A 26,816-nucleotide genomic window follows, 5' to 3' on the forward strand; every position below is an offset into this window, starting at 1 on the left:
CTTGGTGCCACATGTCACCATCTAGTGGCAAGACTTGGGGAGAAAGCAATGGCCAAGATTGTATCACTTCACCCATTTTCGCACAGCACACTTCCGACTTCTAAAATCCGTAACTTTCACATACGACCTCCGTTTTTGACGTTCTTTATATGCACGTGTAGTTAAAAATAATATCTACAACTTTCATTTTGACTCCGTCGGCTAATTCTCGACCGATCTTAAATTTAACAGTACGAGGCGTTTAGACTGTTAAATAATCGCGAAGAATTCGTAACTCCTTCATACGGACTCTGTTTTCGTCTATCTTTTTACTGTTAAGTTCCTATTAATGAGATATTCAACTCTCATTTAAGTCACGTAAGCCAAAAACCGCTCGAACTAAAATGCGAGTTTCGGGTCGTACACTGCTAAGCCGAATCTTAGAAAAATCATAACTTCTTAATACGAAGTCAGATTTGGGCGTTCTTTTTATGGATTTTCTCGGGTTAACATATTATACGACTTTCGTTTAGATCACTAAGGCTAAAAAGTCCTCCATTGTAAAATCACTATTTACGCTTCCCGGTGTCGTGCCGGTTCCGTCGCAAAACTTTGACGGGTCATAACTTCTTCGTTATAACTCCGATTTCGACGCTCTTTATATGTACGGAAACCTTGTGAAATATTCTACAACTTGGTTAAGATTATTTATTCTAAATAATCTTTTGTCGAAGAGTCATTTTCGACCCCTATTACCTCTAAATTGACTAGCCCAGATCTACGGGCGTTACATAGGTCAACACCCCAAAATGGTTTGGCATGGGTAGGTCGGGCACCCCAAAATTGCCCGACAGAATGTATGATTGGATGCTATGTGGTATGATGGGGGAACTCAATAAGCTTCGTCCTTACCGTTTTTAGTTTTTGTTTCAGGTACCTCTTCAACTAAGGGGAAGGAGCCGGCAGGGTAGCAACGCATCGCACACACATGATTTCCGCTTTAAGAACCCTGAGATTGTACTCTGATATTTTACTATTTGAAGTTATGGTTTTTGAGACTTGTGATCTGTGCTTTGATGTTTTGAAATGATAACAATGATGTTTTTGTAAACTATTTTTATAAGTAATATAATTAAACAAAAAAATTTGGATCTCGATTTTGGGATGTTACACACCACAACTTTTTAGCCTAGGATATTTCACTCTGATGTTTGATATGTGATTTTGATACACTGACAGTTGTTATGATATTTTTGAGATACATGGTTTGTGATTTTTATATGATAATGATATTTACGGTTTTATTAATGATCGATTTAAAAACAAAATTTTGGACCATATTTTTGGGATGTCACATATAGTATCCTCTTAGTCATCATACATAAACATTAATTTTCACTATATTGAACCACCTTTTTTAATCCCCCGGAGTCCAAACATAGAACTTAAAACCATCAATCTTGATCCAAACCATACGCTTACTAGAAAGAAAATGTCCTACTTATTGTATACCTTTTTAAACAAAGGCTTCATTCTCTTAAGTTTTTTGAAATTCACTCCAGCCTTGACATTAGTGAACTCGATATAACCTATGTCCCCTAATATAAGATTTGCAGATATAGGAGTGTTTTAATTGTGAGTTTATGTAACTTTAATTTGGATGGTCTTTTCTTGAATTTATTGTTTCTGCAATGTTGGATTGTGTGTATAAAAACTATAATCGATAAAACAAACTTCATTTGAGCTTGACTAACTCGGAACTATCTATAAAAATCGATTGATTGTGTATGTACATTGTCATCCTACGCTTGTTTAGGTTGGTGTTATTAAAGTTCATTGTTTTTTGTTGCAGTTTAGATCCTCTCTACTTCTGGTAGGCCTAAACTACACATATCCCTTATGATCCCAAAGTTCTTGATTTTTTCCATAAACCTTATGATCTTGAAGTTCCTGGTATTGTCATGGATCTTCATATTTTTCCTTTGGACCTGGTTCTAGTCTCAATAATAATCAATGTTGTAAAATTTGTCAAGTTGGCCGATTACTCCTCCGAGTACTCGCTACTCGGCCCCTTACCGAGGCGAGTTATAGAATCCCGAGTACTCCCTGATCGGTCCCTTACTGAATTGAGCAATGTTGTAAAACTCAGTCAACTCAGTGATTAATATGTCTAATATACTTAATGATTTATTATTTAACACACACATACATATGATTATATATATATATATATATATATATATATATATATATATATATATATATATATATATCTTAAATTTTCAGTAATTATTCACAAAGTGAGACCATTATGTGTTTTTTCTAGTTTTGTTATATATTTCAATCAACTTATTATTTGAACTTGTGATTTTGACATATATAATTTCCCTAAAAATATTTCAATCGATTTATGATTTGAACTTGTGATTTTGACATGTATCTAGTTTTGTTATATATTTCATCAACCTCGGTAAGGGGCCAAGTAACTTATGATTTTGATATATATAATTTCCCTAAAATAATTCTACACAAATTACCGAATTCGAGTACTCCCGAGTACTCATTATTTGGTAGTCGGCTGAACAGGCACCGATTAACGAGTTCTACAACCTTGATAATAATATATTAGCTAATCATTCCTCATCGTGTTTATGTTCGGCTTCTTGATGTTTTTAATTCTGAATTAAGGCCGAAGGTGTTCTCTTCCCTAAAAAACATTTGCTCAAGATGCATAATTTTTTGTTGGTAAAACTACAGACAATTTAGTATAGCGACTCTTTTTTAGAGACAGATTAATCCTAATTCTTGGTTTTAACTCCAAGCAAATTATATATAATATTTTCAAAAACCACATTAAGTTTCTTAGTGTCTAAAGATGCATAATTTATTCCCTGAGTAATGAGTAATAAAGTTACCGAAACAGAGACAAATTATTATCTGACAACTCAACAAAAGCAAAAAAAAAAAAAAATCAAAAATTGAAACACTGCAAACAAATGTTGATGATCAGAACGCGTAATCAAAACTTGAAAATCATTGACAACTTATCGTCTAAGTTACTTATTGACACTTCGGTATAGCTTCGATAACAATTCCTTGTACATGATCAGATTCAAGTCTTGTATGTGGTTAGCACCACCACAAGTCATGATCTTTTGAATGCGTTTCTCTTGCCTCCCTCTTGGATAAGTTATATGCTCCACCAGTTCAAGAAGGATTAGGTTACTTAGCGGATTAAAGATCAATCGACATGTATGTTAAAAGGTTTTAAATTTTTAGGTACAATAAAGTCGATATATTTTTTTTAGTTATAATGATTTTAAAATATAATTATAAAATGTTAAAAATTATTAAAAAAAAAAAAAAAAAAAAAAGTTTAGGCAAATATTGATATTTTTATACTTAAGAAGGGTAAATATGATATAGATTTTAGGTCGAATAAATATGATATTTTGATACGAAATTTACCATTTTAAAATGGGGACTAATATTCTATAAATGTTGAAGGGGAAAAATCAATAAAATATATATACACTAAATACTAGGTTGGCAATTCTCAGTACTACATAAAACCGACATGCAAGGGAAAGGTATGGGTTGATTTTAAATGGTTTTGTGTTACTTTTTGGGTTGAGTCATGTAACCCATATATCATAGATTCATAGTGTATTCTCGGGTTTCGACCCAATATACAGTTAACCGATTCATTTATGGTGTATATTTAACACCAACATCTAAGCTACTTTCCGAACACAGTCTTCTTATAATCCAAGTACTCATCGAAAATCAATAGCAACCTACAAATATATCAATGAATTAACAGAGTGTTCAATATAAATAGTGTGTTTATTTATATATATTATACATAATAAAAAAACAAACCGGAAATACAACTTAAATGAATGTATGAAACAAATTGCTAAATTATTATGATATTAAATATAATCAAATCATTTTACGTCATTTGTCATTAAGTAATATTAATATAACAGAATAATAATTGAATTAATAAGAATAGAAAAGTCGATAGACACCTCACTCACATAAAAAGTCAAATATAAGGTACACAAAGACCCACACACTCACTCAATTAATTAGGGATACTAATAAAATTAGCCTATATCTCTCTAATGTTACCTCAAAACGTCACATTCTTTATTTCCCTCATTTACACTTTATAAACCATAAAAAGTTGGGATGAAAAAGCATCAAATGTAAATTTTGTTTCCATTTTGCATTGTTTATGACACGACCCCTTTGTGTAAATGCAAGAATCATCAACGATTCTTCCCCGACCACATGACACCAAATACATAATAACCAAACAAATCTACCAATCCAATTCTACAACAAATAAATTAAACATAAAGACAAGAAAAAAAATATATATATATATGTCTCCTTTTACTTATAATTTTGAAAAATGTAGAGCATATAAGTTCATGCCAATATTCCCAACTTCACTTCTATCAAAATTTCTATTCCTTCATGAAAAAACCTGAAAAAGCATCAGTCATAATATTAACTTATTTATTTGTTATAAACGAGGGGTAAATAGGTAAATTTAGAGATTTCAACATACTTGATTAGTTTGAAGCATCAAGCATCGGCTTCTTTTTTGTTTGGACACAAGGAAGAAAGATGACCCTTTTCACCACACTCATAGCAAGTCCTCCTCCTTATCTTACCACTCGCCACGTCAGCCACTGTAGTTTTTAACGCTTCAACTTCCACGTCATCAGGTTCCTCCTTCCTCACATTCGCCACGTCAGCAGCTTGTTTCTTTGGGCATAAAGACAACAAATGGCCCCTTTCACCACATTCATAACAAGTCCTCCTCCTTAGCTTACCTTCACTCACCACATTATCAACAACTTCAGCCACCTCAGCTTTCTCAACCTCCATGTCATCAGCCACATCAGCAACAACTTTCTTTGGACATAAAGATGACAAATGCCCTCTTTCACCACATTCATAGCATGTTCTCCTCCTTAACTTACCATCACTAACAGGTTGAATCATTTTCTCATCAACAACCTCTTTGACATCAAACGCTTCCCTGCCCGAGTTTGCCACGTCAGCATCTTGCTTTTTCGGGCAGGCTGACGAGAGATGCCCCCTTTCACCACATTCATAACACGTTCTTCTCTTTACCTTACTATCAGAAACATCATTATCCACAACCACCAAAGAACCAAAAGCTTCCCTGCCCGAGTTTGCCACGTCAGCAACCTGTCGTTTCGGGCAGGCTAACGACAGGTGTCCCCTTTCACCACATTCATAGCATGTTCTCCACTTTAAAGCAGCATCACCAACAAATTCAATCGATTTATCATCAACCTTTTGGCTATCCACAGAAGCAAAAGTTTCCCTGCCCGATTTTGCCACGTCAGCAGCTTGCTTTTTCGGGCAGGATGAAGAAAGATGACCCTTTTCACCACACTCATAGCAAGTTTGCCTCTTTAGCTTTCGGGCAACATCATCAGTAACATCAGAATGAGTCAACTTACCATTGACTTCATTTTTACCAAAAGTGGGGTCCAGATTTGAGCTAGGGTTTACTGATTTTGGTGGAACTGCACATCTGATTCTTACAGGTCTTCCAAAAAGAGGTTTTTGATCCAATTTCAATGCCATTGTCAAAGAAAGACTATCTGAAAAGTCAACATGAGCAAAACCTTTGAATTCACCTGTTTCTTTATCTTTTCCAAGTCGAATAGAAGATATACTGCAATCTGAGAAGAATTTCTTTAATTCATCTTCTGTCATATCCCATGAAAGATTTCCTACATAGATTCTGTTGTAGCCTTCCAACATTGCAGGGGCAAAGTCGGAAACTTTTTTATCTCTGGTTGCCTTGTATGGTTGAACCTTTAGAGATAGTCCACCCCTGTAACATGAAAAAAGTTTCTGTTAACATTTTATAAATAATTAGTAAATAACTAAATATTAGTGTGTAAGTGTTGCTCACATATCAGATCCATCAAGTGCTAATGCTCTCTTTGATGCAGCTTCAGTCTGTGATAAAAGATTACAAGTAAATATATGGATACGAATAATTATATGTAAAAATTAATGTTTTTTTTTTTTATTTTTTTTCATACCCGGAAACTTATCATTGCAATCCCATTGAATTTCCCAGTTTCGGGAAATTTTAGACAATCTATTTCAGTAATGCTTCCACAATGTTCAAAAAAACTGCGAATATCATCCACTGTTGAGTAGTATGGAATGCCTCCGACATAAATCTTTGTAGAAATATTCGCATCTTCATTGCTGCATTAACATGTAGGATGATAAGTCAATTCATATGGCTTACCTTTCATCTTCTTTTATGTAATTTTCACTAAAGGAACAATCAGTAGATTCTAGAGACCTTATGAGAGATTAGAAGAAGGATAGAAGATTGAATTGAATGAAATTTGCAAACAAGCTCACAACGTATGAGTTGGTTATACCTGGTATGAATTTGAATTGGCTCTGCAACAGCTTGTTCTTGTTCTTCACTTACAGCATTTGGTTTTTGCAGAACTGATTCTTCCTTCACGACCACCTTCTTTTTCTTATTCTTTTTCTTCTTGTTCTTCTTTTTACTATTTTTATTCTCGCTCAAATCTTTCGCCTCATGTTCTTCCTTCGCCTCAACTCCATCTTTTTCTCTCTTCCTCTTCTTATTTGTCTTCAATCCGTTACTACCCTCTTCACTTTCTCTCTTTTCATCACCATTTTCATGATTTGATGGTACTGTAACTCTGCGTTTTTCCCGTTTGGATAATTTAGGTTTTTGGGTTACCAAATTCAGGAGAGATTTGAATGACTGAGGGGTTTGCGAGTCGTTGAGATTGGATTGGTTTGCTTGAGACTCTGATTTGGCTAAGGCTTCGGTGAGTTGGGCTCGTAGCTTTTCCTTTAGCTTCTTGTTTGATAGAACCATTGTGTAAAAGCTTGAGAAACGATGGAGGCAAATCGGCAATGGAAAGAGAGGCGACGGGGTATGGAAACCGGAAAAACCCCCAAAACCCTTTTTTGGGGAAAGCTTTCATGTGCACTTCAGTTTAGACCCTCAACTTTCTTGTAATTGCAAAACAAGTACCTGAAACTAATAGTTAAATATAAGGTTATCATTAGTATTTGGAAACTAATTTTTTAGAATTTGTTAAAGTTGTCAAATAACTTGAGTTTATATATCAAAAATGTAGTCAAACTCCTTTTTTCCATATGAGCGCTTGTTATCCCAAGTTAAATATGACACTCATCTTTCAAAAGAGTAACAAACTCATGTTTGTTTTAAAAGACTACTCAACTCATGTTTTATGTATGAGTATCTAGTTGAATAGAACAATGCTCTTTCAAATTTTATATTTTTGGCTCAAGTTTTTAAATTTTATTACAAATTTAGTGCCAACAATTTGGTTATAAATATGTCCCAAATTTAGTTTTTTATACAAAATTGATTTTCTACAACTTTTTTATTACGGTTTATAAGATATTTTTTCTAATGTTTTTTTAAAAAAATCTTTTATAATATTATTTTAATTTTTCTTTCAGCTTTCCCAATGTCTTATCATCAAATCCAAATGTTGTACGATTACAAAAATTTTTGGTTTTGCTAATACGTATGAGGCAATACAAAAGTTTGGAAGTTAGTAAAATATTATAAAATAAATTTTTTTTAAAAAAAAAAAAGATTGGAAAAAATGTAAGAAAACTAAGTCTTATAAAACATTATAAAAAGTATTAAAAACTTTATAGAAAATAAATCTGTAAAAAGGAAAAAACTAAATTTGGGACAAAAAATTTTAAATTTCTGACTAAATTTGTAATAAATTTAAAATGTAGACCAAAATTTTAATATTTAAAAGATGGGTGGCCTAACCATACAAAAAACATAAGTTTGCTATCCTTTTAAAATATAAAATCAGTGGTGCAACCTCGTAAAAATATTATTTTGGATTTCGATTATGTTATAACTTGTATCGAAATTATTGGTTACACTAGTGGTGCAAATTCATTGCATAGAATAATTGGATGTGGTAATGGATCTTCATCATTTAGTAAACCGTTCACCATTGTGAAATTCAATACAAGATATCGTTCACGATGATGCAAAACACACAACTCGATTACCTTTTCCAATTCTTCATCCCATGATGTAGATTCATCTTGCGTGTTTACTAAATTGTTTTATCAATTTCATCGAAAAGCTTTACCTTGTATTTAACTATGAATTGTGTTCTCACTCATGGTCAAATGTTGAGTTATCAACATACAATTTTCATAGAATTTTCACTCATTGTCAATTGTAAGAGTTAAAAGTACATAATGATTAAAAATACTAATTATAAAAAAAAGATGGTAAACTTACCAAGAGCACATCCTTAATAAGAAAATTTTGTAAATTTATGATTAATAGCTATAACACGTAATTAAAAAGTAAATGTACTACAAAATGAGTAATTTGTTCGTTTTTTTTTAAAAAAAAAAAAAACAATATCAGAAAGAACCAACAACAGGTAAACAAACTATTGAAAATCCTCCATTAGCAAATGTGAATCCATAAAAGTTTAAAATTTCAAAATACTAACAAAACTCAACACTTTAACACAAACTAAACTTAGATGATGCCAATCTTGTTAGCGACATCCAATGCATCATAGTCAGGAGTTAACCTCACATAGGCTTTCTTAGTTCCATCAGGTCTGCAGCATTACATAGATAAAAATTATGAATTTTAATCCACAATAATAATGATTAATATAAACAACTGATTGTGAGAGAAAGTGATAGTGACGAAGTTACCTGATCAAGGTATTGACTTTTTTGGTCTGAATGTCATACATCTTCTTCACAGCAGCTTTGATCTTCTTCTTGTCAGCACGAATGTCAACGATGAAAACCAGAGTGTTGTTGTCCTCAATCTTCTTCATAGCAGACTCTGTAGTCAATGGATACTTGAGAATCTGATAATGGTCCAATTTGTTTCTTGGAGGAGCACTGATTCTCGGATATTTAGGGTTCCTATCTGTCTTCAAAGTTCGTGGACGATGGAATGTAACTTTTGTTCTGATCTTCTTAGCTTTCTTTTTGAAGGTTGAACCTGTTTTCACAGCCTTCGCTGTCTTCAAAGCCTGAGCTTTAGCATCGCCTTTCTTTGTAGTATCAGCTGAAACAAAATTTTAAACAGTTTGTATTAATTCAATAGCAACATAAAATTTCCTTGATTTTTGTTATAGTTTGGATTCGAACTTCATTCTGTCAAGCCTAATGAAAATTAAAGCAATGGATGAATGCAATCTGGAACTGATAGAAGAAGTGAAGAACAATAGATACAATTTGTGATTGTCACGGTTTGTTGATTGTATACTAGAATATGAAGTTATGAACATCTATATTCATATAATCGGAAACAACAGGTATACAGAAGAACATTGTTCAAACATCGAATTGAGTGATAAGCTGTGAGTTTGCGAAAAATGCAAACCTTTAGCAGGAGACATCGCGAAACCAAGCTAGTGCAACGATTAATCGGCTGAAAATCAAATAAATAAGCAAATTAGAGATAAAATAAAAAAAAAAATTTAAAATCAAAGAAATTGCTTAACAAGATCACATATGGTCTCACTCGTATTGATTAGAACAGAAATTTAGTGCTTGAAAATGGATGAAAATAAGCAAAAACAGAGTGAAAACATACCTAAACGATGGAAATGGGGGAGAGCTGGAGCTGCTGCAATCTAGGGTTTATCTTATACGAGTAATACGACATTACATTGCCATCGAATTATTAATTGGGCCGGGCCAGATGGACTGTTTCATTTACGATAAATCTGGACTTGATCGAAGAACAAAATAAACAAATTTTGTGATAAGTTTTAACTTAGTAACTAATTCTTTAATTTTGTTATTTAAAAAGTTTTACTAGATATGAATGTGTATGCGTTGCATAATAAAATAATAACAAAAAACTTTATAAATAATTATATTGTAAAAAGTAACTAATTTTATTGTCATTAACTGTATCAAACAATTTATTTTATATTAAAATAAAAAATTGGCATAATTTTTATTATTTTCAAGTATTTGATTAAAAAGACATACTATAAAGTTGAAAATTAAAAATTTGAAAGCAATTATAATAACTAAAAACATAATGCATTAATTTTAATGTTATTAACAAAATTAAATACAAATTAACATTATTCAAGATAAGTATTTATATCAAAATACATTATCTTAATATTCTTAACTCGTTGGTTAAAAATGAATAACATCATGTGTAATTCTACTTATCCTTTATCCTTTATCCTTATAGTTAAATGATATAAAAGTTACTACTTTTAATCGTTTTTGTTTTTCATCATGATGGTTTTTTGAAATACCAATCTGTAACATCCCGGAATAGCAAGAGTAGAGTTGAAGGACTAAAAATGTAAATTTTGAAGGGCAACTCGGCGAGTCCATGGATGGACTCGGCGAGTAGGGTCGCGAATCAAGTGGCCTACTCAGCGAGTCCAAAGATGGACTCGGCGAGTAGGTGCTGAGTGGAGAAAACCCTAAATCCGGGGAATGAGCCCTATTTAAAGAACATTATATCCTCTCCCCAACCTCTTTGATCCCCCTTGAAGTCCAGAAGCCCTAGAAAGCGTGATTTAAGAAGATTGGAGTGCATTTGGAGCTTGGGGAGGTGTTTGTTGAAGAAATCTTGAAGGAGAAGAGGCTTGGATCAAAGGGCTTTGTTTGGATTCGAGTTTCATTGCAGTTGGGGCATTCTTTTGAGGTAATATCTCGTTCTTGGGCTATCACTCATATGGATTCATCATTTTGGGGTTTGTGGGGAGTATATCTTGGTATGTTTTGGAGTTTAGAGGTTAGATATGAGGTTTCTACCTCATATCTGGAATATTGAAGGCCTAGAGTGCATTAAAGTTCATGTGTTTAAGTGCTTAGTGAAGCCATCATGTCCCAAACCCTAGTTCTAAAGTGAATAAGGCCTAGATATCTTTGGATTCACGTAAATTTTGCCACTTTACGTGATGGATGGATTGTAGGAGGCTAGATCTATGTTTTGGATCAATTGCATGGCCTGGAATGCTTCTGTATGGATTCAGAACGGTGGTACTCGGTGAGTCACATGGGTGGACTCGACGAGTTGCTTGAAGATGAGCTGGAACTCGACGAGTTGGATGAACAACTCGGCGAGTAGGTTGAAGATAGCCTTAGACTCGGCGAGTCTGTTCTTGGACTCGGCGAGTCTTGTCGAGGAGTCCCAGTATTTTCTAGTTGAGTCGAGAATCGGTGAGTCAAGGGATGACTCGGTGAGTTGGGTGCGAGTGGACTCAGAGTTGTTGGACTCGACGAGTCTCGGGGTAACTCGGCGAGTTAGGTCGCGGATTGAGGGAAGTTCTGAGCATAGGGACTCGGCGAGTCATCGGGTTGACTCAGCGAGTAGAGTCAGCCAGAGGTTGACTTTGACTTTGTCCAAGGTTGACCAGTTGTCGTCCAGGGGTATTTTGGTAATTAAGGGTATATATTGAATTGAGTGTTTTGGTGTTCAGTGGAGGAGTTCGTGTTGGAGTTCGGAGCAGCAGGATCTTATCCTTTCAGCCAGCAATTTCGAGGTGAGTTATCCTCACTATATCGACAGGGTCTACGGCACCAAGGCCGACCCTTTACCGGATGGAAATCCGGATAGTTGTCTATTATGATATTGCTTGATATGGGGCGGAAGGCATTATGATATGGGCCGGAAGGCATTATTATGTGGGCTGGAAGGCATTTTATGTTATGTGGACCGAAAGGTCATGGCCTGGAAAGGCGTATGTGTGTAAGTAGTATTTTGACTGAGACGTAGGGTGATATATGCACGTGATCGGCTAGGTCGGTATCCTGGTTAGGGTAATGATATGTTATGTGATCTGCTTGATCGATTTGTTGACTGCGAACTGTTATATGATTGAATGTTATGTGCACAGGGTTGGTCAGACTGGAGTTTGACCCGATATGCATGGTTGTTCTATGTTATGTTATGTTATGTATGCTTTTTATGTTATGGGCCGGAAGGCAATACGTTATGGGCCGGAAGGCAATATGTTATGGGCCGGAAGGCAATATGTTATGGGCCGGAAGGCAATATGTTTTGGACCGGAAGGTCGTGGCCTGGAAGGGCGTATAAGTGGTTGGTATTTGGGGGGTATCTCACTAAGCATTCGGGCTTACAGTTGTGGTTTAATGTTTTTTTTCAGGTTCTTCAGGAGACTGTGGCAAGGCAAAGGCATGATCGTACCGTTCCTCGCGTTTATGTTTTATGAAATGAACCTGGGAATACTCTGGTAAATAATGTATTGAAAACCCTTTTGTAAGAATATTATTAAAATGGATGGTTTTGAAAGTTTAAATTATGTTGAAATTTTTGGTCATTACAAGTTGGTATCAGAGCCTTGGTTTGAGTGAATTGGAGGAACACTCGTGTGACTCCAGTCTCAAATCGAGGAGGGTTTTAAAAAGAGAAAATAAAATGGTTTTCAAATTAAGTAAAAGGAGGACGCGGAGGTACGATCAGCCGGAGCCAGTAAGTAACCCCAAATTACCATTCATGACATTTGTTTTATTGAGCTTTGATAAAACAGCATGCTAGTGTTAGGCTAGGGATCTTCAGGATTTCATGATGATGTTGCCTGTTTTATGATGCCTACTAGCCTAGGGTTTTCCTCTATTGAGATTTTCAGTGTTCCTCTAGGAGTGAGGATCGAGCACTTGCTATGTATAGTTGTCACTAGAGTGTTGTGGTAGTACTTCATACAAATATGGGTAGGTGTGGAAGGTAGTATGGGCCCGTACTACTGAAAGCACAGGACCCATACACGTATCAGGGAAACCATGACCTCTAGGGTTGGGTTGAGAGTTGGTTCCCGGATTGGTGGGAAGTGTCTGAGGTTTTGTGGGTTGTTTTCAGTATGGAGATTTCGAGGCATGCTGGGAGTGGATCCGGGTCAGGATCGGGTGCAGGAGAAGGAGTTGCGGACGGATCAGTACCGCCCGAGGTTATTGGTCAGATGAGTACGCACGAGTTAGATGCGAGGATTCGGGAAATCCTGCATGATGAGTTTCCAAGTGAGTGACCAAGTTCTTTAGGATAACTCACTCTGGGAATGGCTTAATACGCTTCGTAAAGCGTGGAAAGCTAAATCCAAGTTAGACAGGACCCCCGAGATTTTTATCAGAATCGGTCCTGTGCCTCGCACAAACTAGACCTACTCCGCGAACTCAGTAACGTACTTTCTACTCTTCGCTTCTCGATCGTGAAACCATACCTTTCCGTTAGGACTCTTGCAAGTCCACTCGTCGAGATCCTCGTCTTCGTATTAGAACCGTAGTGACCCTCGACCGAGAGGTCAAGCGGACGAAGAAACATCGTCGCCAGTTAGTGAAGGTTCGTTGGAATGCCAACCGAGAACCCGATTTCACTTAAGTGCGCTAGAACCAATCGATTAGGAAGTTTTCTCCTCACGACTCGATCATTCGTGCATACTTCCTTGCCTAAATTCTAATTTCGGGATGAAATTCCCTTTAACAGGGGGATGATGTGACAACCTGAAATTTTTCCATTCTAATCAAACCATTTCAATCCAATAGAAGTAGAGCAGTTACAATGAAAATTTAGACTTAGAATATAAGTTTGGCAGTTTCAGGGTTTTACACCAAAAAGGGGTATTAGGAGAGTGGTTGCACTAGGATTTTGTGAAACACTGTAAATTCCATTACCCTAGATCATTAGAATCCATTCCGAGAATAGAAATATTTTCTGCCAAAATATTTCAGGACTATAAATAGTTTTCTGAACCAAATTTATTCATTATTCACATTTCCAACTAGAGAAAAGCCATTTTCTCTCTTACGGATCTTCGGGTTTTTATCCCAAATTGTGAGTAACTCTTTCTAGTAGTGTTAGAAAGCTTTAAATGTGTTCATAACATAGATTACATAGCTAAATCATCCGATTTAGGAGTTTACTTCCCAAGGTGTTCTTGAGCGGTAAACTCCCGAAACCGAGCCTAGATTGTCCCCCGTGCTTAGTAACTACCTTGTACATGTATAGGAGTGTCTTAGGTACAGGAAATCAGCCAAGAAACACCCAAAAGTTAGGAGTTTACGACCCAAAATGTTCTATTGTCGTAAACTCCCTTAAAACATGCTCAAATGGTGTTTTTAAGGCACCTAAAGCTTGGACTTTATGTTAGACAAATACCCTAAAGTATCTAGGACCTAGAAAACATAAGGAAAGCACATGTGTTGAAGAGTTTACGGCCAAGAGTAATTCTTGGGCCGTAAACTCCTTTAAAGAGGTCAAATGACACCCTAAACACTTCCTTAGGCCAAGGGACAATTTGGACAAGTACCTAGATGAGTTTTGGACTAGTTAAAATACTTAGAACACAAATGGAGAGGGAGTTTACGGCCCAAAAGGTTCCATGGCCGTAAACTCCATAAAATGGTGCTAAATGAGCCATAAACTCTTCCAAAGCCAAGAACAAAAGCCTAGAATTGTTCCTAGTTATTGTAGAGACTTGAAAGCACCATAATCACCCTCCCAAGGGAGTTTACGGCTGTAAACTCCAAGGGAAAAGGGTCTTTGGGCCGTAAACTCCCCAAAGGAGTCAATATGGTGCCCAAACACTTGTATATGCCTTGAAACAATTCCCACTAAGGTTGTAGTAATTGAAAGTACCATCCCAAGCCTTGGTTGGGAGTTTACGGCAGGAACTTACTCTCTTGGGCCGTAAACTCCAAAGAATATGGTCTTTTGACCTTAAACTCACATTAGGGGCATTGCACTCCTTTGTTGCAACCCATTAGCCTCCTAGCACTTGACCAAAAGTGTTTTCCTCGCGCTTAAATGTTATTACTTGCATAATTAGTGTTAAAATCACTAATTATTTATATACATATGTTTTCATATGTAGTTAGGATCATTGTGTGTGTCTAAGTCTCCACTTGACACCAAGCACTTGTCCGATCCTTCCGTACGATAAAAATCCGTTCAATTCCAGTCACTTACTGCAGGTGAGTTCATACCCCTTAACTAATGTTTTAAACTCTTTTTAAATGTTTTATGGGGGGGGGATACAAGTAGAATCATGCTACTCATTATGTCAATCACATGTGATTAGTAAGTAGGATTATATTACTTATTACATCAATCACATGTGATTAATATACAACATTCAAATGATTTGGCTACTCATTAGCCGTTTTACTAAACAGTTTCCTTCAAATGACTTTTTATAAACATTTTATATGTTTTAAACTCCTTTTTACACTGTACAGCTTACTCCGTACATTTCCTTTCAAACTTATTTACAACTGTGTTTCAAACAAATGTTTCCTTATACTTAAACTATTTTATTAAACTTATGCCTTCAAATTGTTTTATAGATTGACATCAAGTCGATCTTTTCTTAAAATAATACTTATATTTCAAATGTCTTACAAAACTTATTTATGCTTTTATATTATAAATTGCATGCCTCTATATGTATAGTTATATAAGAAATGTTTAAAAGACTTAGGAAGGCTATCCACCCTATTTCCTTTTCACGCCTTGAGATGTGGTCTGGTGGGACATTGGGTATTCGTCCGAAAGTCGTTTAAATATTAGTTATATATCATGTGTACATATGTAGTCATAAAAGGTCCTTCAAGTTCATCCTATGCCCTTGGGTAGCAAGGGTATACATCCATGTCTACACGTACCACTTAGATTACTAGAAAGCTACCATATGGGTAGTTCAGGAAGATACTAGAACCATTGCTAGAACGCGATATCATACAATGAGTCAGTTCATTCATGAGTCAATACTTTCTAGAACTTTTCAGTACATTACATATACAACTATACTAGGACGAGAACATATACAGCTATACTAGAATGATTACATTACTATACTTGCTAGATAGAGAGAACACACATTACAGCTAGCACACGTAGAACATTACAGTACACTACTGTACTATTACATGATCGCTCTTACTTGAGTACAATTACATGATCACACTTACATGAGTACACTTACATATACATAAAATAGACGTCACTAGGTGCTATAGCACGGAACCAGTTCAGGATCTAACTATACTGATGAATCACACCGCAATTGTGATAGTTATATCGAGTATACATGATCATTCGGTAATGTGGAGGCTCACGGCTTGCATTCAGGAAGGGGTCGTGGGTAGGTCCCAAAATCCCTTTGATAGGGGAGTGTATAGTCTGGGATCTAGACATCACATTATACCTTATCCCTCAAATAAGGCAGTTGAGTACCGATGTAGTTATTTATATTAAATACTACAGTACTTGGAAATATTACCCTAGATTTAAGGTAATAGGTAGGGTTGTAGTTCTTACAACACTACACCATAGTACTATTTCATTTTCCCATTACATTCACTTCGTGAACATTCACACGACGCACATTAATGTAGAAACTATATTTTTGGATAATGATAGTTATACTTGGGAAAATACATACTCTCACAAGGAACATACATTCAGAACAGTTAGGTCTTGGTAGAAGACTACATTCAGAACAATTAGGTCTTGGTAGAAGACACCTTCATATACTAGTAGGAATCATAGGGATTCTAGGGTTTTTCAAACACTTACAGTTCATATACACTTTCAATACTTACAATACATGTACTTACATATTCTTACATTCAAATTAAGACACTAAATACGTATGATCTCACCAGCTTTAAAGCTGATACTCTCTTTCAAAATTACTTGTATCCTCAGGTCATCATAGACAGGTACCGATGCAAGGAGAAAGGAAGATGGAGCTTGTTCAAGACTTATCTTTCATTTTGATTTATGCTTTAGTGTTTATCAAAATTTGACAGAACACATTTGTATAATAATTATATTATTAATGCAATGGATGATGTTGTTGCTTGTTTACTACTTTACATTGTTGTTGATATTATACATGACGTCCTCCGCCCCAGAACGTTTCCGCCGTTCCTGGTTTTGGGGTGTGACACTTGAGGGTCAACTGTCCACAGCTTGTTGCAGGACCGGTGCAGGCTCCAGCACCGGCCATTTTGAGGATCGCAGGTAGAGGTCAGGGTGGAACGGAGCCCCCAAGGGCTTAGGGTCGTGCTTTTCAGCTTGCAGCGGAGGAGGTTATAGCAGTGCCGGATGCAGCTACGGGTATGTTTTGTCCTTGTTGTCTTGTTTATTTATGATTACTGTGGAGTATCGTTTATCTGCTAGTCTCGATGGATGGATATGGATTTGTGTTTCGGGTTTTCGTTTGGTATCCGTTGTTCCTCGAGGGTTTGGCATGGTTATGGATTGTGATTCGGGTTCTCGTTTTGGTATCCGTTGTTCCTCGAGGGTTTGGCATGGTTATGGATTGTGATTCGGGTTTTCGTTTTGGTATCCGTTGTTCCTCGAGGGTTTGGCATGGTTATGGATTGTGATTCGGGTTCTCGTTTTGGTACCCGTTGTTCCTCGAGGGTTTGGCATGGTTATGGATTGTGATTTGGGTTCTCGTTTTGGTATTCGTTGTTCCCTGATGGTTTGGTAAGGTTATAGTTTGGTGTTTCGTGCTATCGTTGGTTATCATTCGTGAGAGTTATTAATGTAGATGCAGCGCTGGTTTGATTGTCAGGTAGCATTTCAGTTTGAGGAGTGGTTAGATAAGGAATGAGTACTTTTGGAACAGATTGATCAGTGTGGAAATGTGTTTTGCGAAGGTTGCTAGTGTTAGTAGGAATCAGTTGCGTGTAAGCGTTGGGTTTTGTGCAAGGTTACCTTGGGAGGCCAGTGTTAACGGCCGGTGGTTGATAGTCAGTGCCCTAAGTGGGGGAGAATTGGAAATTCTCTGGGTGATCGATAGACTTGAGAGGTTGTTTAGCTGCTTGGGTTTCGGTGATATTCCTTTCAGCCGAGAGCAGGCTAGTATAGGTAAGTAGCAGGCGTACGGGGCGGATTACAGACCTATGGCATTGATTGTGTAGAACCTGGGATCAGGTTGGGTTCGAGTATGTATGATAGAGATAGAGTTCGGAACCCCTGAGGGGCTAGAACAGTATGTAAGGGAGGATTCCCCGGAGGGATAACTCAAATTGATGAGTGCTAGTTGAGCGGTCAGATAGACTTAAGGCCGGAAGGCGGTCCAGCCAGACGGAAAGCCCTGGAGGGCGGCCCAGATTGGCTGAAGGTTTTGAGAGTGGTCCAGCTTGACTGAAGACCTGGTGAGGTGGCCCAGTCATGCTGAAGACTCTGTCGGTATTATCGGATCGGTGCGAGGTAATGAATTGAGTATGCTGCGATGTGTTAGCATCAGAAGGTCTGGCCCCGGGTATTGACCTTGATTAGTGGCGATGGTGCATGGACTCGAGAGTCCTTGCGAGCAGATTCAGGGCATATGTGTTACATGGATAGCGGTTATGCTATAAAGAGGCGGTGTAGCGTTGGGTGAGCATCGTGGCTCTTGTCATGGTGACGAGGCGGTCAAGTGGTTTTCCTGGGTAAGGAAAGAGGGAGGAATGTAATTCCGAAGGGGAGTGCAAATTCGCGGAAGTGAAAGCGGCAGTGTAGAGTTATGATCGAAGTGGTTCGACGGTGGTCACTGAGCAGCATGATTGCGGTGGTGGTATGGAATGACATCATGATGGGGTGTCTACTGAGGACGTGGAAGGGATTCCGCGGGTGTAGAGTCAAGAGGCTCGTAAGGGATGTAGATATGGAGTTTTGGATTTCCAGCTTGATTTCGGTAAAGGATTTGTGTATCAGTGGTTCATCCTGAGGGATGTTTTGAGGGTCGTCAAAGTGATGGGTTTCCTAACCCGATGGTGCTAGAGCTAGTTCAGCATGTGCATTCGATTGCTAGAAGAGAACTCATGGGAGTTGCTCTGAAGAGTGTGTCTTTCTGTCAGCATGGGATGGATAGAGTTGGACTCGGATCGGGGACCGGGTGGTGCATAGTTATTTATAGCTCATATGGGTCGAGTAATGGTTGTGATTTGGAGTTGTGATGCATCATGGATGGTACTCAGTTGTTGTGTGTGGTTATCAGAGGGTAAAGTCGGTGCCCGGTTTGAGATGGTGGTCAGGACACCGTAAGGAAGGAGAAAGTGAGTTCGAGTTTCGATGGGTATGCCTTGAGGGACCTGGTCCGGTTAAGGCCAAGTGGCGTGTTGTGGGAGTATTTTGGAGATAAGTTGCCGTAGGCTTCGAGGACGAAGCTTAATTTAAGTGGGGGAGAATTGTAACATCCCGGAATAGCAAGAGTAGAGTTGAAGGACTAAAAATGTAAATTTTGAAGGGCAACTCAGCGAGTCCATGGATGGACTCGGCGAGTAGGGTCGCGACTTGGTCGCGAGTCAAGTGGCCTACTCGGCGAGTCCAAAGATGGACTCGGCGAGTAGGTACTGAGTGGAGAAAACCCTAAATCCGGGGAATGATCCCTATTTAAAGAACATTATATCCTCTCCCCAGCCTCTTTGATCCCCCTTGAAGTCCAGAAGCCCTAGAAAGCGTGATTTAAGAAGATTGGAGTGCATTTGGAGCTTGGGGAGGTGTTTGTTGAAGAAATCTTGAATGAGAAGAGGCTTGGATCAAAGGGCTTTGCTTGGATTCGAGTTTCATTGCATTTGGGGCATTCTTTTGAGGTAATATCTCGTTCTTGGGCTATCACTCATATGGATTCATCATTTTGGGGTTTGTGGGGAGTATATTTTGGTATGTTTTGGAGTTTGGAGGTTAGATCTGAGGTTGCTACCTCAGATCTGGAATATTGAAGGCCTAGAGTGCATTAAAGTTCCTGTGTTTGAGTGCTTAGTGAAGCCATCATGTCCCAAACCCTAGCTCTAAAGTGAATAAGGCCTAGATCTCTTTGGATTCACGTAAAGTTTGCCACTTTACGTGATGGATGGATTGTAAGAGGCTAGATCTATGTTTTGGATCAATTGCATGGCCTGGAATGCTTCTGTATAGATTCAGACCGGTGGTACTCGGCGAGTCACATGGGTGGACTCGACGAGTTGCTTGAAGATGAGCTGGAACTCGACGAGTTGGATGAACAACTCGGCGAATAGGTTGAAGATAGCCTTAGACTCGGCGAGTCTGTTCTTGGACTCGGCGAGTCTTGTCGAGGAGTCCCAATATTTTATGGTTGAGTCGAGAATCGGTGAGTCAAGGGATGACTCGGTGAGTTGGGTGCGAGTGGACTCAGAGTTGTTGGACTCGGCGAGTCTCGGGGTGACTCGGCGAGTTAGGTCGCGGATTGAGGGAAGTTCTGAGCATAGGGACTCGGCGAGTCATCGGGTTGACTCGACGAGTAGAGTCAGCCAGAGGTTGACTTTGACTTTGTCCAAGGTTGACCAGTTGTCGTCCAGGGGTATTTTGGTAATTAAGGGTATATATTGAATTGAGTGTTTTGATGTTCAGTGGAGGAGTTCGTGTTGGAGTTCGGAGCAGCGGGATCTTATCCTTTCAGCCGGCAGTTTCGAGGTGAGTTATCCTCACTATATCGACAGGGTCTACGGCACCAAGGCCGACCCTTTACCGGATGGAAATCCAGATAGTTGTTTATTATGATATTGCTTGATATGGGCCGGAAGGCATTATGATGTGGGCCGGAAGGCATTATGATATGAGCCGGAAGGCATTTTATGTTATGTGGACCGGAAGGTCATGGCCTGGAAAAGCGTATGTGTGTAAGTAGTATTTTGACTGAGACGTAGGGTCATATGTTAGGGTAATGATATGTTATGTGATCTGCTTGATCGATTTGTTGACTGCGAACTGTTATATGATTGAATGTTATGTGCACAGGGTTGGTCAGACTGGAGTTTGACCCGATATGCATGGTTGTTCTATGTTCTGTTATGTTATGTATGCTTTTTATGTTATGGGCCGGAAGGCAACATGTTATGGGCCGGAAGGCAATATGTTATGGGCCGGAAGGCAATATGTTTTGGACCGGAAGGTCGTGGCCTGGAAGGGCGTATAAGTGGTTGGTATTTTGGGGGTATCTCACTAACTTTCGGGCTTACAGTTGTGGTTTAATGTTTTTTTTTCAGGTTCTTTAGGAGACTGTGGCAAGGCAAAGGCGCGATCGTACCGTTCATCGCGTTTATGTTTTATGAAATGAACCTGGGAATACTCTGATAAATAATGTATTGAAAACCCTTTTGTAAGAATATTATTAAAATGGATGGTTTTGAAAGTTTAAATTATGTTGAAATTTTTAGCCATTACACAATCATTGTTTCTAAGATAATGTAATCTGTAAATTTATATAGTTTTTAGTTATATGTAATTTTGATTTAATGTTTATTCAATTATTTGTGTTGTTATTTAAGTAAAAAAAAAACAATCCGGTTTAATCTAGAATAATAGTCTTTGGACATTTTGTTAGTTTCTTTGACATTTTATACCATTTTTAAATTAGCAAATTTGTGTTGAAAAATAAAAAATTAGTATCACAATTAAAATAATAAAGAGTTTTAATTTTTTTACGAATAAATCAAATTACAATGTTTCAAGGAGGATGCGCCCTAGTAAGGTCCAAGGAGCCGCACCTTGATAAATTCAACATTTAATGTTAATTGATTCTATCTTTGGTAATCAGAAGAATTCGAAAAGCTATAAAACCCTAGTTTGTGGTTTCATATCAATGCATTGATTTGAGCTTGTTCCTTGATAGATTATCCTTATAATATGGACTTCATATAATCATGCATAGGGTCGAACTATCATATTTCGTAAAGTGATCACACGATCCTTCAAGGTGATCCGACATTTCATCAATTTCAAAAAAATTCTTCTCCTCCTAAACCCTAATGAATACAATGAAAAAAGAAGAGTAAATTACACAAATGGTCCCTATGGTTTGGGGTAATTTGCACGTTTGGTCCCTAACTTACTTTTTTAACTCAGAATGTCCCTATTGTTTGTTTTTGTTACGCGTTTGGTTCCTTCTATTTGTTTTTGTTACACGCTTGGTCTCTATCTTACCTAAAAAGACTATTATTTGAATATGGAAAAATGATGAGATAAGTAGGGTAAGATGAGGGGAGTGGGGTTGAGAGTGTATTTATTTAAATAAATTAAAAAATCAAGGGCAAAATAGTCTTTTTAGGTAAGACGGGGACCAAGCGTGTAACAAAAACAAACAATAGGAACCTTCCGAGTTAAAAAATAAGTTAGGGACCAAACGTGCAAATTACCCTAAACCATAGGGACCATTCGTGTAATTTACTCAAAAAAGAATTAATTTAATATAAACAAATAGAATATTTGTCTAAGTAATAATTAATAATCTGGCTCAAAAAAGAAAATACCATCATTTCACCTTAAATTCCATAAACAATCTTACTTATTGCAACTCTCATGAACTCTCAGAGTATACAATGCAGAATAATTTAAAAATGTGACCACCTTCAATAGCTTTCCTTATATCAAGAAAGATCACGATGTTTTCATCTCTCCTCATATCTGCAATAATAAATTCTAATGTTTGATTAACAAATTTTGTCAAACCAGCCATGATATTTAGCCACACTGCATGCACCTCATGATTGAAATAGGGTTAAATGCAAGAAATGCAAGGAATTCCATATCATCATGAAAGATAACTTTAAAAAATGACTGGAAATCAAAATTCATTCACACTTAATTACAAAAATTATAATGTTGATGATGAGAGAGGTAATTGTCTAATTAGATTTTTCCGTATTTAAAATACGAATCCAACCCCAAACTTTAAACGAAAAACTATTTCGATTGTTTCGAAAGTAATTTACTCGAAATTTTTTAATACATATATGTTTGTCTATTCTGTCATTATGGATAATTTCTAGGTTTAAAATTTGAATTAAAAAAAAAAAAAAAAAAAAAAAACATTTCAAAGATCCACAAAAGCAATAGCATATTCACAAATCAGGGAAGCTCAACACCTCAAATTTGTTGTAAGCTTATTTCTCAAACACCAAAATTCATGCATACATTTCTCCTCCAATTCTTCCGGTATACCCGGAAGAAAATTCAAATCCACAAAAAAAAAAAAAAAAAAAAAAAAAAACATCAACATATCCATTACACACACATTCCACATCATCATCACCCACAACAACAACAACAAAACAGAGATACAATATTTGAAAATTTCAGTTTCACTTTGACACCAAATCTGTGATTCGTGGACAAATTGAGTTAGTTACTGGGCATAGCATGAGCCTGGACCAACGGGAGGACTCCGCGCATAAAAGTTTGTTACAGGGCTAGCCTGGACCCCACGCCTAGTCAGCAGACACCTGAAATATTCCAACCTGGTCAATGTCATCCCCCCCGTGGTGTTGCTTCTTGGTGCAGCTTCCTTTGAGGTCCACAACCGCTCTATCATATCATGCAAAACAACAGATTGTATTGTAAGTGAATTTACTGATTTACCCCTATAAGTTTGAAAATGCTAAGTAACATACCCGCAGCAGCTGCAGCACGAGGCCATATTGTCTGCTGAACATTTGAGGGGTCGGCAGTCTCACTCCACATACAAACTTCTCCACCAAGGACACGTGTCTGCTGAGCAGCATCAGTTATCCCTTCAAGTGGCTCAGCATCATAAACACCTTCCCATTGGACATCTAAATGATCAAGATACCAAAACCCTTGATTACTGTATATGCATCTCAACCCTTGTTCTACCACCTTTGGACACACTCCACCCCCCAACCTATAACATAATTTACATTTTACACCCTTCTCATGAACCTCATTAAAATAAATTATAAAGCAAAAGGAAAATTAAATCCCGAATCAGAATTTTCACCAGTTATGCACAACAGTTCGTGGATTAAGCTTTTCGGGAAACGCATTGAATGTTTCTTCCCTGTTTAAATTATAAAATAAAAATTTGTAATTTGTCTTATTTAGAAAATATATTTACTAAAATTAGTAAAAAAAAAATATGACATAGTACCAATTGACTGGAGTCCAGTTTTTTGATATGGCTATTTCTTGAGCTCGAAGCACAAAGTACTGATATGCATCCTTTGTTGTCATATTGTTTTCCTTAAGCCTATATAAGGATTGAACAAATTATATATGTAAAACCCTAAAACATGTTTCTAGACATATAAATTGTAAATATGCAAATGTGGGAATACAATAAGTTGATTAATAATTAATAAAGATAAATGATTTACCATTGCTTCACATGTGGGGTATTGTTCCAGCAATCTGAACATGTAAGTTAAATAAGATAACTAAAACTAATTTTAATATTATGTTAAAGTCTTTAATATTAGAAGGAAAATTTACTAACCAGTATTGACTTCATCACCTCCTAAATGGAAGAGCTCGAAGGGAAATATCTCTCGCATGTCTGAAAAATTCATAATATTAAGTGCATAATGGATAAATAAATAAAATAAACAGAGACTTTATCTTTGTGTTTCTTAATCCTTGATTGTATTATAACATATATGATTCATAGGGCTTAACCTTGTAAAATTCCAGAAAGAACCTCAAAAGTGAAGTTCTTTGAAACATCTAAAGGTTCTTTACAGGAAGTTGAAGGCCAAAGATCAGGGTATCCTATACCCCTGCATGTAAAAACACATATCACCAATAAACTAGTTATTATAAGATCATAGATTCAAAGAGAATAAATTCATAATATGATCATAAATTCAAAGAAGAAAATACAGAGTAAAAGTAATATACAACATTTACCATGATTCTCCATGACCAGGAACATCGATCTCCGCCATTACATTAATACCTAAATTCAATATAAAACTAATAAAATATTCATAAATGGATTTTTCAAACTTAAAGAAGTAAAAGATGAAAGAGTAGAGTAGAGTAGAGTACCTCTCATTTTTGCAAAGCTTTAAAGTAAGGAGATATGAAACAAAAAAACAAACTTTAGTAATAAGAACAAAAGACATGAATCCATTGAAAAGAGGATATAGGAGTCAACATATGAAAGTCAAAGAACCATGTTAAGTGTCTTACTTGACTATTTCATATGCATCCTCAACAGTATAACGCTCCCATTTTGTATATGAACCTTCCCATAGCTTTGGATATGCAGGAACTTCTAAAGGAAATGACTCTTCATCTATGATGTGCCAATGTAGAACATTCTACTGAACAAAATTCACAATGTCAGAAATACATGTATTTAATGAAAATTACAATGAAGAAATGGATAACAGTGGCTTACAAGTTTAACGTATGACATAGATTCAATTATTTGCTTGATTATGTCAATTGGGTAATAGTGTCTTGAAGTATCTGTTGAAGAAGGTAAACATCATTGTCAATTTGTCATATATTATCAGCACACTTCAGAAAATATAACAAAACTAACAAAGATTAAAGATACATCACACATTTGAATTTGAAAAGAATTGTAACATACCAAGTAAAAGCCCACGAAAAGCAAATCTGGGTTTGTCTTTGATAAACCATGGAGCTTTGTATATTTGTACACTTTTAGTTCCATAATCAAAACCACATAATTGGCTGAATGTCTGCAATATAAGACAAATGTATACAAAGAAACAATATGAAAGACAATCATTGGGTTGAATTAAAGTATTAAACAATTAGCTGGCTCTTCTTCAATCTTCATGATGATGTTATTTTGCCATATCATACATCCATATAAGAAATGTACAAACTTACAACATAACTATGAATTGTTGTGTTCATACCTCTAATCCACGCAAGGCACCATAAACTGTGTTTGCCTGAATTGAATCAAAATAAAAGAAAGGTTTGATTGTAGTTTGTAGATATCTCATGTACCAATTTAAACTAAAATGCTAGACAAATCCACCAACAAAGTGTAACTTTCATCAGACACACACATATTTACCTCAATGGTAACCTCTCCAGTAATCGAACGAGCATTGTTCTTAGCCACCAACAAAGTATAACTCTCATCAACACCAAGTTGAAGCTAAAACAAATTCAAACAGCAAACAATTCACTTCCTGAAAAACCTTTTAACTTAAGCTACTGCACTTCCACAAAAACTAGAAAAACTCACCTCTTCATCGTCTGAATGAACAATGACAGAAAGTTTACCAATATCATAACCTAAATCCCTCGTTCCAAACTTGGAGCTACCAACGTGCTTAAATATAATCGTTCTGTATCTCTCAAACGCCTCTCTGACGATAACAGAATTTCCGCCATTGCCGAAGACGGAGAGAGATAGACTAGGATCCACCAGCAGCGTTTCATTACCGGAGGTAAATTCCGACGGCAACGGCCATAGATAAGTGACGGATGAATCGTCGGAGAAGTGGAAAGAAGAATCGACTGTTCGTATGGTTCGTGAATTGATGATTGGTGGCAGATATAGAAATACGGAGAGAAGCGTGAAGAACAGTAGTAGTGGGCTACGGTTTAGAGAGGGGAATTTGGTGGACATTTTGGGTGTGGAAGATCGGAGAACTGTGCGTTGACCTCGTTGGAGTGAGGCTTTGGGGTTGAGACTTGAGGGTTGGTGATAGAGATATCAATGCTTTCAGTTTTTAAGTTTGCTGGACTTCATTAAAAGAGTTATTATATGTTAATCTCACCAAAAAATTGTTATATTATCATCATACTAACTAGTTGTGAGACTCGTATATTATATGGGTTAATTAAAACAAAATGTTAAGTACGAACGATTAAATAGAAATTTTATTTGAATTTGAAATTGAAATAAGTGAAAATTATGTAAAAAAAATATAAAAAATAAATTAGTTAAAATTATGTATTTAATGTACTAATCGAGTTAATTATAACAAAATGTTAAACATAAAGG

At 36.6% G+C, this 26,816-nt stretch overlaps 3 protein-coding genes across 3 annotated transcripts; all 3 read right to left on the reverse strand.

The window, feature by feature from the left end:
- Window positions 1-4,177: 4,177 nt before the first annotated feature.
- On the reverse strand, window positions 4,178-7,136 carry PHIP1 (phragmoplastin interacting protein 1). Its single transcript, XM_078974401.1, has 5 exons — window positions 6,438-7,136; window positions 6,084-6,255; window positions 5,951-5,997; window positions 4,562-5,869; window positions 4,178-4,477 (listed from the first exon to the last, which is right to left on the reverse strand). The coding sequence occupies exons 1-4, from the start codon at window positions 6,911-6,913 to the stop codon at window positions 4,579-4,581; spliced, it is 1,986 nt and encodes a 661-aa protein (XP_078830527.1). The 5' UTR covers window positions 6,914-7,136; the 3' UTR covers window positions 4,178-4,477; window positions 4,562-4,578.
- Window positions 7,137-8,493: 1,357 nt separating this feature from the next.
- Window positions 8,494-9,765, reverse strand: LOC145018505 (large ribosomal subunit protein uL23-like). Its single transcript, XM_078976387.1, has 4 exons — window positions 9,674-9,765; window positions 9,461-9,508; window positions 8,779-9,142; window positions 8,494-8,678 (listed from the first exon to the last, which is right to left on the reverse strand). Exons 2-4 carry the CDS (start codon window positions 9,474-9,476, stop codon window positions 8,594-8,596), a joined length of 465 nt encoding a protein of 154 aa, XP_078832513.1. The 5' UTR covers window positions 9,477-9,508; window positions 9,674-9,765; the 3' UTR covers window positions 8,494-8,593.
- Window positions 9,766-22,922: 13,157 nt separating this feature from the next.
- Window positions 22,923-26,536, reverse strand: HEXO1 (beta-hexosaminidase 1). The gene is made up of 15 exons (XM_078974881.1): window positions 26,052-26,536; window positions 25,878-25,961; window positions 25,714-25,749; window positions 25,419-25,530; window positions 25,221-25,291; window positions 25,010-25,140; window positions 24,866-24,882; window positions 24,725-24,773; window positions 24,494-24,594; window positions 24,315-24,374; window positions 24,196-24,229; window positions 23,970-24,068; window positions 23,820-23,879; window positions 23,473-23,723; window positions 22,923-23,386 (listed from the first exon to the last, which is right to left on the reverse strand). The coding sequence occupies exons 1-15, from the start codon at window positions 26,436-26,438 to the stop codon at window positions 23,208-23,210; spliced, it is 1,671 nt and encodes a 556-aa protein (XP_078831007.1). The 5' UTR covers window positions 26,439-26,536; the 3' UTR covers window positions 22,923-23,207.
- Between the last annotated feature and the right edge of the window lie 280 nt (window positions 26,537-26,816).

The sequence above is a fragment of the Lactuca saligna genome, chromosome 9, assembly GCF_052625555.1.
Source record: "Lactuca saligna cultivar CGN05327 chromosome 9, ASM5262555v1, whole genome shotgun sequence".
NCBI classification, from domain to species: Eukaryota; Viridiplantae; Streptophyta; class Magnoliopsida; order Asterales; family Asteraceae; genus Lactuca; species Lactuca saligna.

Bases quoted from the DNA above. Each gene is read 5' to 3' on its own strand.
- PHIP1 (XM_078974401.1), bottom strand. From the start codon at position 6,913: ATGGTTCTATCAAACAAGAAGCTAAAGGAAAAGCTACGAGCCCAACTC. The intron at 6,256-6,437 runs GTATAACCAACT...ATGTTAATGCAG, and splicing joins CCAATTCAAATTCATACCAG to CAATGAAGATGCGAATATTT. The intron at 5,870-5,950 runs GTGAGCAACACT...TTCATGTTACAG, and splicing joins GCACTTGATGGATCTGATAT to GGGTGGACTATCTCTAAAGG.
- LOC145018505 (XM_078976387.1), bottom strand. The intron at 8,679-8,778 runs GTAACTTCGTCA...GTAATGCTGCAG, and splicing joins AAAGTCAATACCTTGATCAG to ACCTGATGGAACTAAGAAAG.
- HEXO1 (XM_078974881.1), bottom strand. From the start codon at position 26,438: ATGTCCACCAAATTCCCCTCTCTAAACCGTAGCCCACTACTACTGTTC. The intron at 24,595-24,724 runs GTAAATGTTGTA...TTTTACATGCAG, and splicing joins CCTGGTCATGGAGAATCATG to GGGTATAGGATACCCTGATC. The intron at 23,387-23,472 runs GTATGTTACTTA...ATGATATGATAG, and splicing joins TCGTGCTGCAGCTGCTGCGG to AGCGGTTGTGGACCTCAAAG.